Below are 17,605 nucleotides of genomic sequence, written 5' to 3'. Positions count from 1 at the left end.
CGAGCTCGGCTGTTTTTCCGTCAGCCCCATAGACTTTGAATGGAGCAGCAGCACAAATGTCTTTTTTGGGAAAACCTCCTTAGGGCCAGTTCACACTGAGTTTTTTTTTACGCGGAAACCGCATCAGAAAACGCGCCAAGAAAACGTCCGAAAATGCCTCTTATTGATTTCAAAGGGAGTCGGAGGCGTTTTTTTCCCGCGAGCGGAAAAAACGGCTCGCGGGAAAAAGAAGGGACATGCCCTATGTTTGGGCGTTTACGCTTCTGACCTCCCATTGACATCAATGGGAGGCAGAAAAAGCGTATTTCGCTGCTTTTTTTGCCCGCGGTGCTTAATCGCCGCGGGCGAAAAACACTGCAAAAACCGGCGAGCGGGCAGAGGAAAATCTGCCTCAAAATTCCAAACGGGACATAAAAAAAATGATGTACTAAATTTTACACGCAGTTTAAATTGCCAGATAAATTCTTTGTGTGAATGAGGCATAACCCTGTTAAATGTATCAGGAAAGGTCGCACTTTTGTTCCATAACCCTCTATGGAAACATTAGTGTGTTACCAGACGATGACTGTACTATTTTTTTTTTAGTACACAAACATATAAATCAAATTTTTTTATTGAAAATATACAAAACAAACCTGGGAGTACCGACGCCACCGAAGAGCCCGAGCACAGAAAATTATCCCCAAGGTTGCATTTAGATGAGACGTTTTTGATCACCCTGTAAAAAAACGCACCCAAAAAAATTGCCATGCAGTTTTAACCACAAGGTCAAAAAAGGAGCTTAAGCCCTTATTCACACGACAGGGTTTCCCGGCCGGGTGCCGGAAGTTCATAAATCGGCCGTCACCCGGCTGCAGTAGGAACAATAGACTAATGGGGCTATTCACACGACCGATTTTTTTGACAGCCTGGGAAACCTGGTCATCAAAAAATGGGACATGCCCTATTTTCAGCCGTTTACCCCGCCGCCCGGCTCCCATAGAATTCTATGGGGCCGGGTAATACACGGCCATCACCGGAATGTGTCCCGAGTGATGGCCATGTATTCCGTCGCTCGCGCTCTTTCCTCCTCCTCCTCACAGTGCAGAGTGCATGTGAGGAGGAGGAGGAGGGTCTTTTTACGCTCCCTGTAGAAGTCGGAATCTCCAATCCCCGGCCGGGTATTGGGGATTCCGCTACAGGATAAGTGAGTGACTACACTGTCCATATATGGACACAGCGACGTCACTCATTTCTGCAGTGGAATCCCCGACCCTGTGGCCGGGGATTCCTCTCCAGGAGAAGTCAGTGACTACACTGTCTATATATGGACATTGAAGTCAGTGACTTCTCCTGGAAGGGGTGGGATGGGTGCAACCTACAGGGGGCTGTGTGACACTACCTACAGGGGGCAGGGTGGCATTACCTACAGGGGGCTGGGTGGCATTACCTACAGGGGGCAGGGTGGCATTACCTACAGGGGGCTGGGTGGCATTACCTACAGGGGGCAGGATGGCATTGCCAACAGGGGGCTGGGTGGCATTACCAACAGAGGGCTGTGGCATTACCTACAAGGGACTGGGTGACATTACCTACAGGGGGCAGGGTGGCATTGCCAACAGGGGGCTGGGTGGAATTACCAACAGGGGGCTGTGTGGCATTACCTACAGGGCACTTGATGGCATTACATACAGGGAGCTGGGTGGCATTACCTACAAGGGGCAGGGTGGCATTACCTACAGGGGGGCAGGGTGGCATTACCTACAGGGGGCTGGGTGGCATTACATGCAGGGGGCAGGGTGGCATTACCTACAGGGGGCAGGGTGGAATTACATGCAGGGGGCTGGGTGGCATTACCTACAGGGGGCTGGGTGGCATTACATGCAGGGGGCTGGGTGGCATTACATGCAGGGGGCTGGGTGGCATTACCTACAGGGGGCTGGGTGGCATTACATGCAGGGGGCTGGGTGGCATTACATGCAGGGGGCTGGGTGGCATTACATGCAGGGGGCAGGGTGGCATTACCTACAGGGGGCAGGGTGGCATTACCTACAGGGGGCAGGGTGGCATTACCTACAGGGGGCAGGGTGGCATTACCTACAGGGGGCTGGGTGGCATTACCTGCAGGGGGCAGGGTGGCATTACCTACAGGGGGCTGGGTGGCATTACCTGCAGGGGGCAGGGTGGCATTACCTACAGGGGGCAGGGTGGCATTACCTACAGGGGGCAGGGTGGCATTACCTACAGGGGGCTGGGTGGCATTACCTGCAGGGGGCAGGGTGGCATTACCTACAGGGGGCTGGGTGGCATTACCTGCAGGGGGCAGGGTGGCATTACCTACAGGGGGCAGGGTGGAATTACATGCAGGGGGCTGGGTGGCATTACATGCAGGGGGCAGGGTGGCATTACCTACAGGGGGCAGGGTGGCATTACCTACAGGGGGCAGGGTGGCATTACCTACAGGGGGCTGGGTGGCATTACCTGCAGGGGGCAGGGTGGCATTACCTACAGGGGGCTGGGTGGCATTACCTGCAGGGGGCAGGGTGGCATTACCTACAGGGGGCAGGGTGGCATTACCTACAGGGGGCAGGGTGGCATTACCTACAGGGGGCTGGGTGGCATTACCTGCAGGGGGCAGGGTGGCATTACCTACAGGGGGCAGGGTGGCATTACATGCAGGGGGCAGGGTGGCATTACCTACAGGGGGCAGGGTGGCATTACCTACAGGGGGCAGGGTGGCATTACCTACAGGGGGCAGGGTGGCATTACCTACAGGGGGCTGGGTGGCATTACCTGCAGGGGGCAGGGTGGCATTACCTACAGGGGGCTGGGTGGCATTACCTGCAGGGGGCAGGGTGGCATTACCTACAGGGGGCAGGGTGGCATTACCTACAGGGGGCAGGGTGGCATTACCTACAGGGGGCTGGGTGGCATTACCTGCAGGGGGCAGGGTGGCATTACCTACAGGGGGCTGGGTGGCATTACCTGCAGGGGGCAGGGTGGCATTACCTACAGGGGGCAGGGTGGAATTACATGCAGGGGGCTGGGTGGCATTACATGCAGGGGGCAGGGTGGCATTACCTACAGGGGGCAGGGTGGCATTACCTACAGGGGGCAGGGTGGCATTACCTACAGGGGGCTGGGTGGCATTACCTGCAGGGGGCAGGGTGGCATTACCTACAGGGGGCTGGGTGGCATTACCTGCAGGGGGCAGGGTGGCATTACCTACAGGGGGCAGGGTGGCATTACCTACAGGGGGCAGGGTGGCATTACCTACAGGGGGCTGGGTGGCATTACCTGCAGGGGGCAGGGTGGCATTACCTACAGGGGGCAGGGTGGCATTACATGCAGGGGGCTGTGTGTGGCAACAAATTTAAATGAAATTCATCCGATTTTAAAACGGACAGGGAAAAAAACGGATGCAAAACGGGTCAAAATCGGCCGTTAAAAACGGCAACATAGCCCGGAACGGATGCAAAACGGCTGGGAAAAACAGCCGATTTTATCGGCCGACACTCGGACCCTGAAGTGTGAATGAGGCATTAGGCTTTGTTCACACAGGCGGAATTTCTGCCTCAAAATTTCGTTTGGACGTTTGAGGCAGATTTTCCTCCCCAATTGAGCACCGCGGGCATAAAACGCTGCAAAATACGCTTTCTCTGCCTCCCATTGAAGTCAAAAACCGCCTCGCGGGAGAAAGAACGGACGTGCCCTAGCTTCGCGTGTTTACGCCTCTGACCTCCCATTGATTTCAATGGGAGGTAGAGAAAGCGTATTTCGCAGCGTTTTTTGCCCATAGCACTCAATGGGTGCGAGCAGGACAAAATCTGCCTCAAAATCCAGAATTTTCCTCCTGCAAAAAAACAACGTGTGAACAAGCCCTTACACCCCAAGCCGCCTTGTCTATGCGCCGCCCCTCAAGATGGCGCCGCCTCGTCAGACGTTATTACCTCACCACATAACAGCGCCCTCCTCCTCCACCACCACAACTATCCCCTGACCACACAGTCCCCAAACTCCTGGCACCCTAGGACGTAACAAAATGGCCGAGGCGACAGGACGGGCCCGGACTCCGCAGCTGCGCGGTAACTTCCATCACTGAGGAGATTATTATTTCACCACAAGTCCGGGCGGCCGCGACGCGGCTCTTCCCGCTGTGCCCCAAGCAAGGAGGGCGGGGCGTGCACGCATGTGACGAGAGGAGTGGCCGCTCCCGGGAGTCCCTCGCCTGCCGTGTATTTATCAGCGGTGATCGGTGCAGGAGAGGCGGCCCCGTATACACGCTGTATCCCGGAGCGCGTCGTGTGCAGGACGGGTGGAGACGGGACGGTCTCCTGTGTCTGGTTACACCCGCGGCATTCCCTGGTAAGTTCTGGGGATAGGCAGGAAGAGGCTCCCGCTCCGGTCCCGACTCCTCGGCCATCTCAGGACGGCGGGGAAAACTTTTTCTTGCTGACCCCGCAGCGGCCATGTTGAGGTCTTGTCTTCTCCAGTGTTTATAAGTGACAGTTCTGTTATAAAGCCCCCACCAGGGAGGCTCGTGCGATGTCTGTCGTATCCTTATCGTGCGATACAAGTCATGCACTATCTACATCAGAAAGCCGTGTGTGTAACGCGTTACTAGTTCCCTGTGAGTCCATGCAGGGAGTCCTTCTGTAATCGGTTATAATATTCACATCTGTGGCACAAAGAAATCGTGTCCGATTGACTGTATCTTCTTCAGTGGGCACGCTCCATGAGACGAGCATGCCCACCAGCGTCCTGACAGACCTCGTCTGTAGCGACATCTCATGGTGGGCACTACTGGCATACTGCAATAGAGATGAAGGGGCAGATGTGACGGTGCCATCACGTGTTGTGGTCCTGCCATCCACAAGGCCACGGGCAAGTCCTGATTGTGATTGGGGGGTCACACATCTGATGTGTAGTCTGTAGGGCTCGTCTACACGTAGCGGAATTATTTAATAACTTAGATGAGATCGATAACGGGTGGATCCCGCTGTCACTGAACCCGTCGCTGGCATTGACCTGACGGATATGGGTTTTAGGGCAAGATACAGCTGCTGCTCTGTATACAGGATACAAAGCATCTATAGCTCAAAAAGTTAAAATAACTTTTAATAAAAATTAGAAAGTTGCACAAAACACACTGATACTGTTAATGAAAAAAAAATATTGTTTTGGGGGAAAAAAGTTGTAGGTGTCCCAGTTTAGCGATCGTAAATCTCAGACCTGGCGAATTCAACGTATTTTCAAAAGCAAATGGGGAAGATTTCTTAACACCTTTTACGTCACTTTTCTGACATACGGTAAACATGGCATTCGTGTCAAGCGCCATATTTTGGAAGCCACTGCGAAACTTTTTCCAAAATATATGAGCCTGAGCGCGACTCATGTATCAAAGACAAGAGCAGGAAAACCTCCGGTCAGATCTGGCGTTCTTCACAGGGTGGCAGCTTCATCCACAGCGGGTGTCTCCTCAATGGATCGGGTGCACGCCGCACTAGAAGAGACTGGCGCACAGGTATACGCTGCTCCATATGAAGAAGTCCCCCCTGATGAGGGGAGATCCTGTAACCACGTGTTTCCTCTGTTATATTGGAGCGGGACAATAATACATTGATTCTCTATATGCCAGTTTGGGGCATCGCGTGCATAAGGGCATTGGGATATGGCTGGCACAATTCTATAGTTCATTCTACGGTGCGGGCGTTTCAGTATTTGACCTACTGTTCTTCCTGGGCACAGCAGTGTGGACGATCTGTAGGGCAGTGCTGCTGTGCAGTAATTATGTGGCACGTTCCGTGGCATGCTGCAGGGTCTGGGCACATATTAGAAGGTTGTTGTCCTGAAATATTACACGTGTGTTTTTTTTAATCGGTCAGGAGTGGATCCAAATGGAAGGAAAAGTATAGATTTTGATGAGTCTCCTGATGACAGACATTTATGGCATATCCACGGGATAGAAGCGGGTACCGCCTCTGGGGTCTGCACCAATTTCCCGAACACTGAGCTGTGCTGTTTCTCTAACTCCCATTCTCTTCTACGGAGACAGTGTGATTCTCCACCTTTATGTGGCAGGTAGCGGCTGCCTCGCCAGGTGGGGTCGGGGGACCAACGTTTGGGAGAAAGATGCAGGTCCCACGTCTATCAGAAATGTCTGTCATGAGACAATCCCTTTAAAGGGTTTGTCCAGTTTCAGCCAATTATTGTTATTCTTCGTATAATTTAAAAAAAGCTATACAATTTTTCAATATACTTTCTGTATTAATTCCTCAAGGTTTTCAAGATCTCTGTTTGCTGTTATTTAGTAGGAACATTCACACGGTTAACAAAAAAATGCTGTAAAATATGGACCTGTTCTCAAGAGAAAACCACCTCTGATTTACAGCCGTCTTATGCATCAAGCGTTTTTTGATGCGTTGTTTTTGGCGCGGTTTTTCTATTGACCCAATCAAAAACGGCTCAAGAAGTGACATGCACTTTTTTTATGGAGAGTTTTTTTTTTTTTTTACGCACTGTTTTTAAAAACGGCCATGTAATAAACTCCCTGTGGTAACGGAATGCCGTTTTTTTTCCCATTGAAATCAATGGGCAGATATTTGGAGGTGTTCAGCCCGCCGTATTTTCAGCCGTTTTTTTAGAGCGTTTACGGCCAGATAAACGGCTGAAAATAGGCCGTGTGAACATACCCTTATTGTCTAGTTCCAGTAGATAATAATCTGTCCATGGTCATGTGATGGACACCGGTACACGGCTTGAAATAAGACACAGCTCTGATACATACTGTAACGAGCTGTGCACCGGTGTCCATCACATGACCATGGACAGAATTTTATCCACAGGAAGTAAACAACGGGTGTTCTTACTGCATAACAATAAGCAGAGGTCTTGAAAACCTTGAGGAATACAGAAAGTATATTGGAAAACTGATAATGTTTTGTTTTTTTGTATAATTTGCCGAAACCAGGCAATCCCTTTAAGTATATGTTCACACGCAGTAGCAAAATACGTGTGAATATTTCAGACGTTTTTGCAAGTAATCGCGTTTTTCGCAGCGTCTTTTACGGATGTTATTGGAGCTGTTTTTTAATGGAGTCAATGAAAAACTGCTCCAAAAAACGTCCCAAGAAGTGTCCTGCACTTTGACGCAGGCGTATTTTTACGCGCCGTCTTTTGACAGCAACGCGCAAAATGACACCTCGTCTGAACAGAACATCGTAAAACCCATTGCAAGCAATGGGCTGATGTTTGCAGACGTAATGGAGCCGTCTTTTCAGGCGTAATTCGAGGCATGAAAAGCCAGAATTACGTCAGAAAATAGGCAGTATGAACCCAGCCTAAGGCCTCATGCACACGACCGTAAAAACTCCCGTTATTACGGGTCGTGATTACGACCCCTAATAACGGGCTCATAGACTTCTATTGGCCACGGGTACCTTCCCGTTTTCTCACGGGAAGGTGCCCGTGCCGTTGAAAAAGATAGAACATGTCCTATTTCAGGCCGTAATAACGGCACGGACAGTCCATAGAAGTCTATGGGGCTCCCGTAATTACGGGTGACTACGTGTGTGTGCACCCGTCATTACGGCAGCGTTGCTAAGCGACGTCAGTAAATAGTCACTGTCCAGGGAGCTGAAAGAGTTAACTGATCGGCAGTAACTCTTTCAGCACCCTGGACAGTGACTACCGATCAGTATAAACCTGTAAAAAATAAAAATAAAAGACGTTCATACTTACCGACAACTTCCTGCTTCCTCCAGTCCGGTCTCCCGCCCGTTGCCTTGGTGACGCGTCTCTCTCGACATCCGGCCCGACGTCCTGGATGACGTTTCAGGCCATGTGACCGCTGCAGCCAATCACAGGTCAATCACAGGCTGCAGCGGTCACATGGACTGCCGCGTCATCCAGGGATGTCGGGCTGGATGTGAAGAGAGGGACGCGTCACCAAGACAACGGCCGGGTAAGTATGAATTTCTTTAACTTTTATTACAGAAAAGGCTGTCCCTTCTCTCTATCCTGCACTGATAGAGAGAAGGGGCTGCCGATTAGTGCAGTGCTATTTTGCCGCCAAAAACGTGCTCGTAAATACGGGTGGAATACGTGTGACACCGGACCCATATTTACGAGCACGGGTTCGTAAATACTGGTGCAAAACGGGTGGAATACGTGTGACACCGAACCCGTATTTACGCCAGTATTTACGGGTGGGAAAAAATACGGTCGTGTGCATGAGGCCTAAGGCTGGATTTACACGAGCGTGTGCGTTTTGCGCACGCAAAAACAGTGTTTTGTGCGCGCAAAAGGCACTTAACAGCTCCGTGTGTCATCACATAGGATGCGCGGCTGTGTGACATCATTGACACGTGGTGCTTTTCTGTTTTCATTCTTACTGCTGTTGCGCGAATCACGCGTGTCCCACGGAAGTGCTTCCGTGTGCTGCGCGTGATTTTCACACACCCATTGACTTCAATGGGTTCGTGATGCGCGAACAGCGCAGAAATATAGGACATGTCGTGCGTTTTACACAGTGGACACGCGCATGGACAGTCTGCAGTGCCCCATAGACTAATATAGGTCCGTGCAAGGCGCGTGAATATCACGCACGTTGCACGGACGTATTACACGTTCGTCTAAATAAGCCCTAAGAATGACTTCTCGTTCCACTCCTGGCATTGAACCAAGTGGTACATCCAGCCTGTGATAAGACGGCTGCGATAAACTGCAGTCCACTCCAACTTTCCTGGGATCGAGCACACAAAACCTCCACAAGCCCCAGTGAGAAATAAAGCTCTGTTCACACCAGGTGTGGGCTATATACTAGACATGTTTGAACCCACATTTCAATGCAATTTTATTTAGTCTTCAGTTTAGTCTTGCACAGTCCTGTACGCTGTAGCGGGATTCAAATTTTTTTTTTATTTTTTTTTTAAAAGTATATAAAATTAAGACTTGAACATACATACAGTAGTATTCATCTCTTAGGGCTTATCCACACGTAACGGAAATGCTGCAGAAAATTTCTGTAGCAATTCCACAGAAACTAGCAGACGTTCCGCTGCAGAAAAGACGCACCATTTCCTGTGCTGTTTTTTTTTTACTGCAGAAAAATGGTGTGTATTTTGGTGCGTTTTTCTCAATGCTGGGAGACGGTGGAGTTGACAGGCTGCAGTACGAAAAATATGCACCGCAGGTCAATTTCTGGTCGGAAATTTTACGCAGCGAAACTTCTCACCCGCTTTGCTGCTACTGTTTTGCTGCGTTCCTAAACCTGTCGGTCCCGCTGACCTGATGGATACAGGTTTCAGAGCTAGATACAGCTGCTCTGTACACAGGATTAGGCTTGTCACGATACCGATGCTTTGTGTTGTATTGTGATGCTCTATACCTAACTATTCTTTGCCAACAATAATAAAAAATTTAAAAAAAGTTCTTCCATTTTCTGATGAGGTGCATGGTGTGATGATAATTTTTGAACCTCCATGTGCCTCACATTAATAGTAATTAACCCCATCGTGTTCCTCAGTCATAATGGACAACATTGGGTTAATGTGTCAGGTACGTGATTGGGTTAATTACTATTAATGTGAGGCACATGGAGGTTCAAAATTCATAACGCCACACATTAAGGCCGTATTCACACGGACGTGTCCGTTATGCGCGCGCAAAAGGTCCCTGTGTCATTAGCATATGGTGCGCGGCTGCGTGATTTTCGCGCAGCCGCCATCATTATGACACTCTGTATGTTTGTAGCACGTGGTGCTTTTCTGTTTTCATTCATAGTTTTTACTGCTGTTGCGCGAATCACGCGCGGCACCCGGAACTGCCTCCGAGTGCCGAGCGAGATTTGCACGCACCCATTGACTTCAATGGGTGCGTGCAGTGCGAAACACTGGCAAATACAGGACATGTCCTGAGTTTCACGCAGCGCACACACGCTGCGTGAAATCCACTGACCGTCTGAACGGCCCCATTCATTAACATAGGTCCGTGTGACACGGACGTATAACACGTTCGTGTGAATAAGGCCTAAGTGAAAGAAAGCAGATTTTATTTTATAGCAGCGTACACCTCATAAATTACGCTATAAAGTTTGTTACGTTCGCGACGGTACCGAATGTGTGTATTTTATGTATTGAGACTTATTTGAACTTTTATTGTAAAAAAAAAAAAATATTTGGGTTTTACATTACTTTATTATTTTTTTTTTACTTTTATGTACTGGTATAGATCTATATTACAGTACATCAGCCTGTGTACTCATAGTACACAGGCAGGTGTTAGGACATACCTAAGTATACCCTAACAGGAAATATGGTCAGACCGCACTGGGGTCCTTCAATGGACCCTGGGATGTCTGTCCATATATGGTATGTCCGTCGATCGCGTCACTGGGATTCCCTGTGACGCGATCCAAAGGGCGTTCCCCCTTCTCATTTACCCCTTGAATGTTACGGTCAGCTTTGATCGCAGTATTCAAGAGAATAGTGGCTTAGATGAGGTTTCTCTGATCTCTGCCGTTAGAGCGATGCTGCGGCTGTGTAATACAGCCATTGCCCCACTCCTGACGTGTGTGTGTGTGTGTGTGCGCGCGCGGTCAGTATGAGGTGATGCGGCCAGCGCTGCATTAATGAGCGGCAGGCACTGAAGACAGAACATGGGGGTGTTTTGCAGTGCGCACGCCCTTTTCTGTCTTTGGTGTCGGCAATCATTAGTGCAGCATCGGCTGCATTACCTCATTCTGACCGCGCGCGCACACTAGTCAGGAGCAAGTCAATGGCTGTATTACACAGCCGCAGCCCCGCTATAACAACATTCATGCGTTACTATACTTAGCGGTGCGACCGCGCAGTTTAGTATCGAAATAAATGAATTAATGGTATTAAACCGTTTTGAGGGTGCCCGGTATCGAAGTTTCGATGCATCGTGCAACCGTATACAGGATACAAAGCTGCTGTATCTCAAAAAGTAAAAATATTTTTTAATAAAAAGCAATTAGAAAGTTGCACTAAACAGACCTTTTTATTTACATAAACTTCAAAGGTGTACATAGCTTTTAAGGAAATACTAAGTGAATCAATTCCAATCCCCCCCCCGTCTGTATTGTATCTTGTAAACTATTGACATGAAGCCTCATCTGTACTCCTTACAGGAGCTGGCGTGTCATGTCAGGCTGGTAATGTCACTTTTATTGCTGCACGGCTGTTTTTGCCTTTGAGAAAACCTAATAGTGTTTTATAGATGAGCTTATAAGGGTCATGTCTGGTAAATGATTACTCGGCCTCCAGCATGTCAGGCCGCGCTCCTCCATCTGTCACTGCTGCATCCCGTGACATGTGAGGGAGGTGCGTGCCCTGTGTAATGCCGATACGTGTCCCCCGGTATCTCAGCTATATGCCCCTCCCCCGATCAGATACGATTGGTGGGACTGTTAACCACTTCATAGTGATCTTTCAGTTTTGTTCTTGTTTTTTATTTCTTCTTTCCTCTTCCTTTTCTTAGAAGAAATGTTGCTCGTGTGATTTGATGAACCATGGCAGGGTATTTTGCAAGTCCTAAACTGGATAAACTTGTCTAGAAACGAATCTGAAATCAAACTCTTTAATTCGACCTTTCGTATCTTCACACGGGAGGTTTGATCTGAGCTGTCACCCGTATACTTTATCATTTTTATAACCTGGTTGGTGTAAAGGTATTGTCTTCTTTTGTATTAAGTGGAGGGACTTAAACCTTTCACTATATTAATGCTGCCCTATCTGAAGGCAGTATGAGTTGGTGACAGGGCTGATGATCATGATTTGTTTTAGAAGACCTGATAGCCCTACTGATGTCCGTTTTAGTAAAATTTTGTATTCCCCTTGAAATAACAATTTCTGAGCACCTTTTCTTAGGCTGTGTTCACATCAGCGTTTCTTTCCGTTGAGTTCCTGTGGAGCTTTCCGTCGGGGGAACCCCGCAACAGAAAGGAAAACGGAAACCTTGGCTTCCGTTTCCATTCCAATTTATCTGAATGGTGACAGATTCTTTGCTAATGGCTTCCGTTTGTCACCGTTGTGTAAGGGTTTAGTTGTTTTGACGGAATGAATAGCGCAGTCGATTACGGTATTCCGTCAAAATGACGGAACCCTTACACAACGGTGACAAACGGAAACAATTTGCACTGCTTCCATCACCATTGAAATCAATGGTGATGCAAAAGGAAACCTATGGTTTTAGTTTGGCTTCCGTTCATGGCTTCCTCTGACGAAAATCTCAGACGAAACCCATGAACGGAGCCCTGACGCAGATGTTAGAAGCATGCACGGTTCAGTACAGTAGAGCTACGTCTTTTTTTTGATGACGGATAATGTGAGAATGTAGAACGTGGAGCTGCAATGTATGGGGTTTGCCAAACATTGTTATTGCCTTATCTGTTCTAACTAGTAGTAACCTACGTTATATGTTACCCTACGTTATATGTTACCCTACGTTATATGTTACCCTACGTTATATGTTACCCTACGTTATATGTTACCCTACGTTATATGTTACCCTACGTTATATGTTACCCTACGTTATATGTTACCCTACGTTATATGTTACCCTACGTTATATGTTACCCTACGTTATATGTTACCCTACGTTATATGTTACCCTACGTTATATGTTACCCTACGTTATATGTTACCCTACGTTATATGTTACCCTACGTTATATGTTACCCTACGTTATATGTTACCCTACGTTATATGTTACCCTACGTTATATGTTACCCTACGTTATATGTTACCCTACGTTATATGTTACCCTACGTTATATGTTACCCTACGTTATATGTTACCCTACGTTATATGTTACCCTACGTTATATGTTACCCTACGTTATATGTTACCCTACGTTATATGTTACCCTACGTTATATGTTACCCTACGTTATATGTTACCCTACGTTATATGTTACCCTACGTTATATGTTACCCTACGTTATATGTTACCCTACGTTATATGTTACCCTACGTTATATGTTACCCTACGTTATATGTTACCCTACGTTATATGTTACCCTACGTTATATGTTACCCTACGTTATATGTTACCCTACGTTATATGTTACCCTACGTTATATGTTACCCTACGTTATATGTTACCCTACGTTATATGTTACCCTACGTTATATGTTACCCTACGTTATATGTTACCCTACGTTATATGTTACCCTACGTTATATGTTACCCTACGTTATATGTTACCCTACGTTATATGTTACCCTACGTTATATGTTACCCTACGTTATGTTACCCTACGTTATGTTACCCTACGTTATGTTACCCTACGTTATGTTACCCTACGTTATATGCTACCCTACGTTATATGCTACCCTACGTTATATGCTACCCTACGTTATATGCTACCCTACGTTATATGTTACCCTACGTTATATGTTACCCTACGTTATGTTACCCTACGTTATATGTCGCCCCTACGTTATATGTCGCCCCTACGTTATATGTCGCCCCTACGTTATATGTCGCCCCTACGTTATATGTCGCCCCTACGTTATATGTCGCCCCTACGTTATATGTCGCCCCTACGTTATATGTCGCCCCTACGTTATATGTCGCCCCTACGTTATATGTCGCCCCTACGTTATATGTCGCCCCTACGTTATATGTCGCCCCTACGTTATATGTCGCCCCTACGTTATATGTCGCCCCTACGTTATATGTCGCCCCTACGTTATATGTCGCCCCTACGTTATATGTCGCCCCTACGTTATATGTCGCCCCTACGTTATATGTCGCCCCTACGTTATATGTCGCCCCTACGTTATATGTCGCCCCTACGTTATATGTTACCCTGAGATGCCTGACGTTTTCTTTACCTTTCCTATATTGCTGAACGTACGCTTTTTTTCCTTGCTATCTGTTGTCAGGGAACAGAAACAGACCAGTATGATTGCGGTGTCTTACAGGAAATTATTGTGATACTTTGCAAATCTAATGGCGTTATAAAATTATGCGTATGATCTATTGGAACATATTTTTTAAATGTATTTACGTTTTTTTTTATATGTAGAAAAATATGGGGTTCATACAAATACGTCTGAAAAAATGTGGGTATGGTTTCAAAGTTTTGTCCACTGTACCCCGAGATAACATTGGTCACCATTGCTCGTATCCACGTTCTTTATGTGCCCCCATAAATGGGGCAGCAGGGGCCAGAGGAGACCTTTTTAAGGGATCACCGATAGTATGGTCTGTTAGGTTGAAGAATTGACATATTGTGAAAACTCACCGATTTCTCTATCAATTTAGATCTGCAAAAGAAGATGGTGGATCGTCTAGCAAACAGTGAAGCTAATGCAAGACGTATAAATGTGGTGGAAAACTGCTTTGGAACCGCCGGTCAGCCCCTGGCGATCGAGGGCAGGGTTCTTATCGGTGAAGGTGTCCTAACCAAGCTCTGCAGAAAGAAACCAAAAGCAAGGCAGTTTTTCCTGTTCAATGACATTCTAGTATATGGAAATATTGTTATTCAGAAAAAGAAGTACAACAAACAGCACATAATCCCTTTAGAGAATGTCACCATTGACTCCATCGAGGATGAGGGAGATCTGCGGAATGGATGGCTCATCAAAACCCCCACAAAATCATTTGCAGTGTATGCAGCCACAGCGACCGAAAAATCCGAATGGATGAATCATATCAATAAGTGCGTGTACGATTTAATTTCAAAAAGTGGGAAGACCCCAACTAATGAACATGCAGCGGTCTGGATCCCCGATTCTGAAGCGCACGCCTGTATGCGCTGCAAGAAAGTCAAGTTCACCCCCGTTAACCGAAGGCACCACTGCCGGAAATGTGGATTTGTTGTATGTGGACCCTGTTCAGAGAAGAAGTTTCTTTTGCCGAACCAGTCTTCTAAGGCTGTGCGGGTATGTGATTTCTGCTATGAATGTCTGTCCAGTGGAGAGATGCTTCCCTGTCAGCCTGGCCGATCAGACTCTCTCCCCAGTTCTCCCAAAATGGTAAATCATCTGTCTGATGATGACGACGATGACAGCAGTGACTGACCGAACGGAGTGGCCTCTCAGAAGGATTGTGTTTTGGGAGAAGGAAAATAACATTTAGCTGCTTTTATTGGGGAGCATCTGACCTGGTTAGCAGTTGACAACTATGTGAACCCCCAGAATCGGTGATGCTCCTTTGCCTGAGAATATTTACCTACGTGTGCCTTTAATATAACAATCGTTTTGGTTCTTTCAGGGAAAACTTTATAATCCTTTTTTTTTTTTTTCTTCTCCATAGTTTGCAGAGTGTTTTTGTTTTTTGTTTTTTATATATATACATTTTCAGTCTATAAAATAGGCTTTTTCTGAAATTCCTATTTGTTATCTTTTATACAAGCCAGGAGGGGATTGGGGACGGACATTCAAAGAATTGATGTGATGTGCCTTTCTGCGATGAAATTGAGAACATATCTAACTTTTTATTGCTCACCTTGTTCAGTAAAAGGGGAATTACACCTTGAAATGAGGAGCCATTAGACCCACATCCTATCGGAATCATGGCTGAGGATGCAGCAGTTTGTTTACATGGCCTCATCTGGCAGGCGGGGTTCATAGAGAACTGCATACTCAAATTAGGCTCTGTTGAGGCTTATTCAGATGTGCGTGTCCGTTTTGCGTCCTCAAACACGAACCGTTATTTTTGACCACGTGAAGGTCTATTTGCATTCTGTGTATCTGTTTTAATATCCTTCCGAATGTCCGTTTTTGGGGGGTTTTTTTCTTCGCAAACTTTTACTACGGTCCCTTCTTTTTGCAAATTTTTTTTCTTTTCAGCGTCTCCTAGCAAAAGAGCCGTTAAAAAACCCAAAACGGACCTCACAAGGTTGGTGTTCGTGTATTTTCCACAGTTTCTGCATCCCTATTGACTTAAATGGGTGAGTCTAGGATGCAAAACGGAGTTACGCTCGTCTGAATAAGCCCAAAGGCTGCATTTACCCACAGTTTTGGTGACCAGGTAGGCATAAGATTCTCCAAATTTTTTCCATTGGCGCATACATTCTGATAAATTTGGCACATTTCCTTATACTAACTCTTGGTTGTCTTAGTTTTCGTTTGGCCCCTTATTAAGCCATGCCCCTTCCCTGCCAAACCAGCCCCCTTTTTTGAACACATTTAAAACTTGTCTATTCTTGAATTGGTCTTAAATGAAATGCGCCAAAATTTGGCGCTTTTTTTGGACACCTTTTTCACAGATACAGAAGTAAGTCTGCCCTATCGAGTTTTTGATTGTTGCAGGTTTCTATCCAAAATCCAGGACAAGACACTAGGAGGTTTTATTTTTCCTATAAACTTCACTGTATAGTAAAAAAAAAACCTATAAAAACGTAAATGCTGGAATTCATGCATAGAAAAAAACCAAAACATGTAAGAGTCCTAAATAAGCACAGACCAGCTTTAACAGTCCCTGAGTAAAGATTGGGGTAAGTCTTACTAGGCCCCCTTTGGACTATGTTCACACAGTGCTATGCAAGTAAATGGGGGTTTTTAAAACTCCAAACCCAATCCACATGTCGCCAGAAAAGTTGGTGTGGATTTTGCTATGGATTTTTACATCGGCAGCTTGCTCTATTCTACCCATGGCATGATAAAGGAAAGTGAAACCCCTGGTTAAATCTGCAAGTACGTTGTGGAGTCACTGAAGATTTTTCTTCAGCAAATCCGCCCCATGTGAACATAACCTAAGAGTATCGCAATACAAGCCACAGCAGAAAAAAAATAAAACGTTTCTGTTACACACCTATAGACTACCGTCTATGGAGCCGTACAACACCGGAGCCTAACCTGTTTTCACAAGTTTTGTTCCATATGTTAAGAGTTCTCGCTCCCGTTTGGGCACATTCTCAGTTTATTGTCCAATTTGGCTACAGGAGAACAAGGTTTATTGGAGGAACCTTGAGCTTTGATTTATCGGCCTCCATAATGTTTTCCGTTTCCTTTTTAAACCTCTTTTGTGTGGTTGAATAGGGCTGAGCTGCAATTCCTGACACCGCCTATGCAAAAGAGTAGTGTTTCTGGAAGAAAGCGGCCATGTTTTTTTAATCTGATAGCCCCTGTAATTGGAGAGTTGCATTTTCAGCGTTGTTATCCAATCCTAGTATTGTCCTACACCGTATACTAATAGTGATCCAGAAAATGTGTAAAACCAAAGACGGGCATGTTATACCTAAAACTGTGATTTCTCTGGTTAACGGCTTCTTCCTAGAAAGCCGTCATTATAAGGCTGGGTTCACACGAGCACATTAACGTCCGTAATGGACGGACGTATTTTGGCCGGCAGTCCCGGACCGAACTCGGTGCAGGGAGCCGGGCTCCTAGCATCATACTTATGTACGATGCTAGGAGTCCCTGCCTCTCTGCAGGACAACTGTCCCGTACTGTAATCATGTTTTCAGTATGGGACAGTAGTTCCACGGAGAGGCAGGGACTCCTAGGATCGTACATAAGTATGATGCTAGGAGCCCGGCTCCCTGCACCGAGTTCGGTCCGGGACTGCCGGCCGAAATACGTCCGTCCATTACGGACGTTAATGTGGTCGTGTGAACCCAGCCTTACAAGTGTCGCTAAGCGCAGGCAAAGC

The 17,605-nt window shown here is 46.9% G+C and overlaps 1 protein-coding gene across 1 annotated transcript; it reads left to right on the top strand.

Moving 5' to 3' along the window:
- Positions 1 to 4,261: 4,261 nt before the first annotated feature.
- PLEKHF2 (pleckstrin homology and FYVE domain containing 2) lies at positions 4,262 to 17,261 on the top strand. Its single transcript, XM_075828027.1, has 2 exons — positions 4,262 to 4,344; positions 14,273 to 17,261. The coding sequence occupies exon 2, from the start codon at positions 14,287 to 14,289 to the stop codon at positions 15,028 to 15,030; it is 744 nt and encodes a 247-aa protein (XP_075684142.1). The 5' UTR covers positions 4,262 to 4,344; positions 14,273 to 14,286; the 3' UTR covers positions 15,031 to 17,261.
- The last annotated feature ends 344 nt before the right edge of the window (positions 17,262 to 17,605 follow it).

Source organism: Rhinoderma darwinii, chromosome 5, assembly GCF_050947455.1.
Source record: "Rhinoderma darwinii isolate aRhiDar2 chromosome 5, aRhiDar2.hap1, whole genome shotgun sequence".
Taxonomy (NCBI): Eukaryota; Metazoa; Chordata; class Amphibia; order Anura; family Rhinodermatidae; genus Rhinoderma; species Rhinoderma darwinii.
This window is presented reverse-complemented; position numbering and strand designations above follow the sequence as displayed.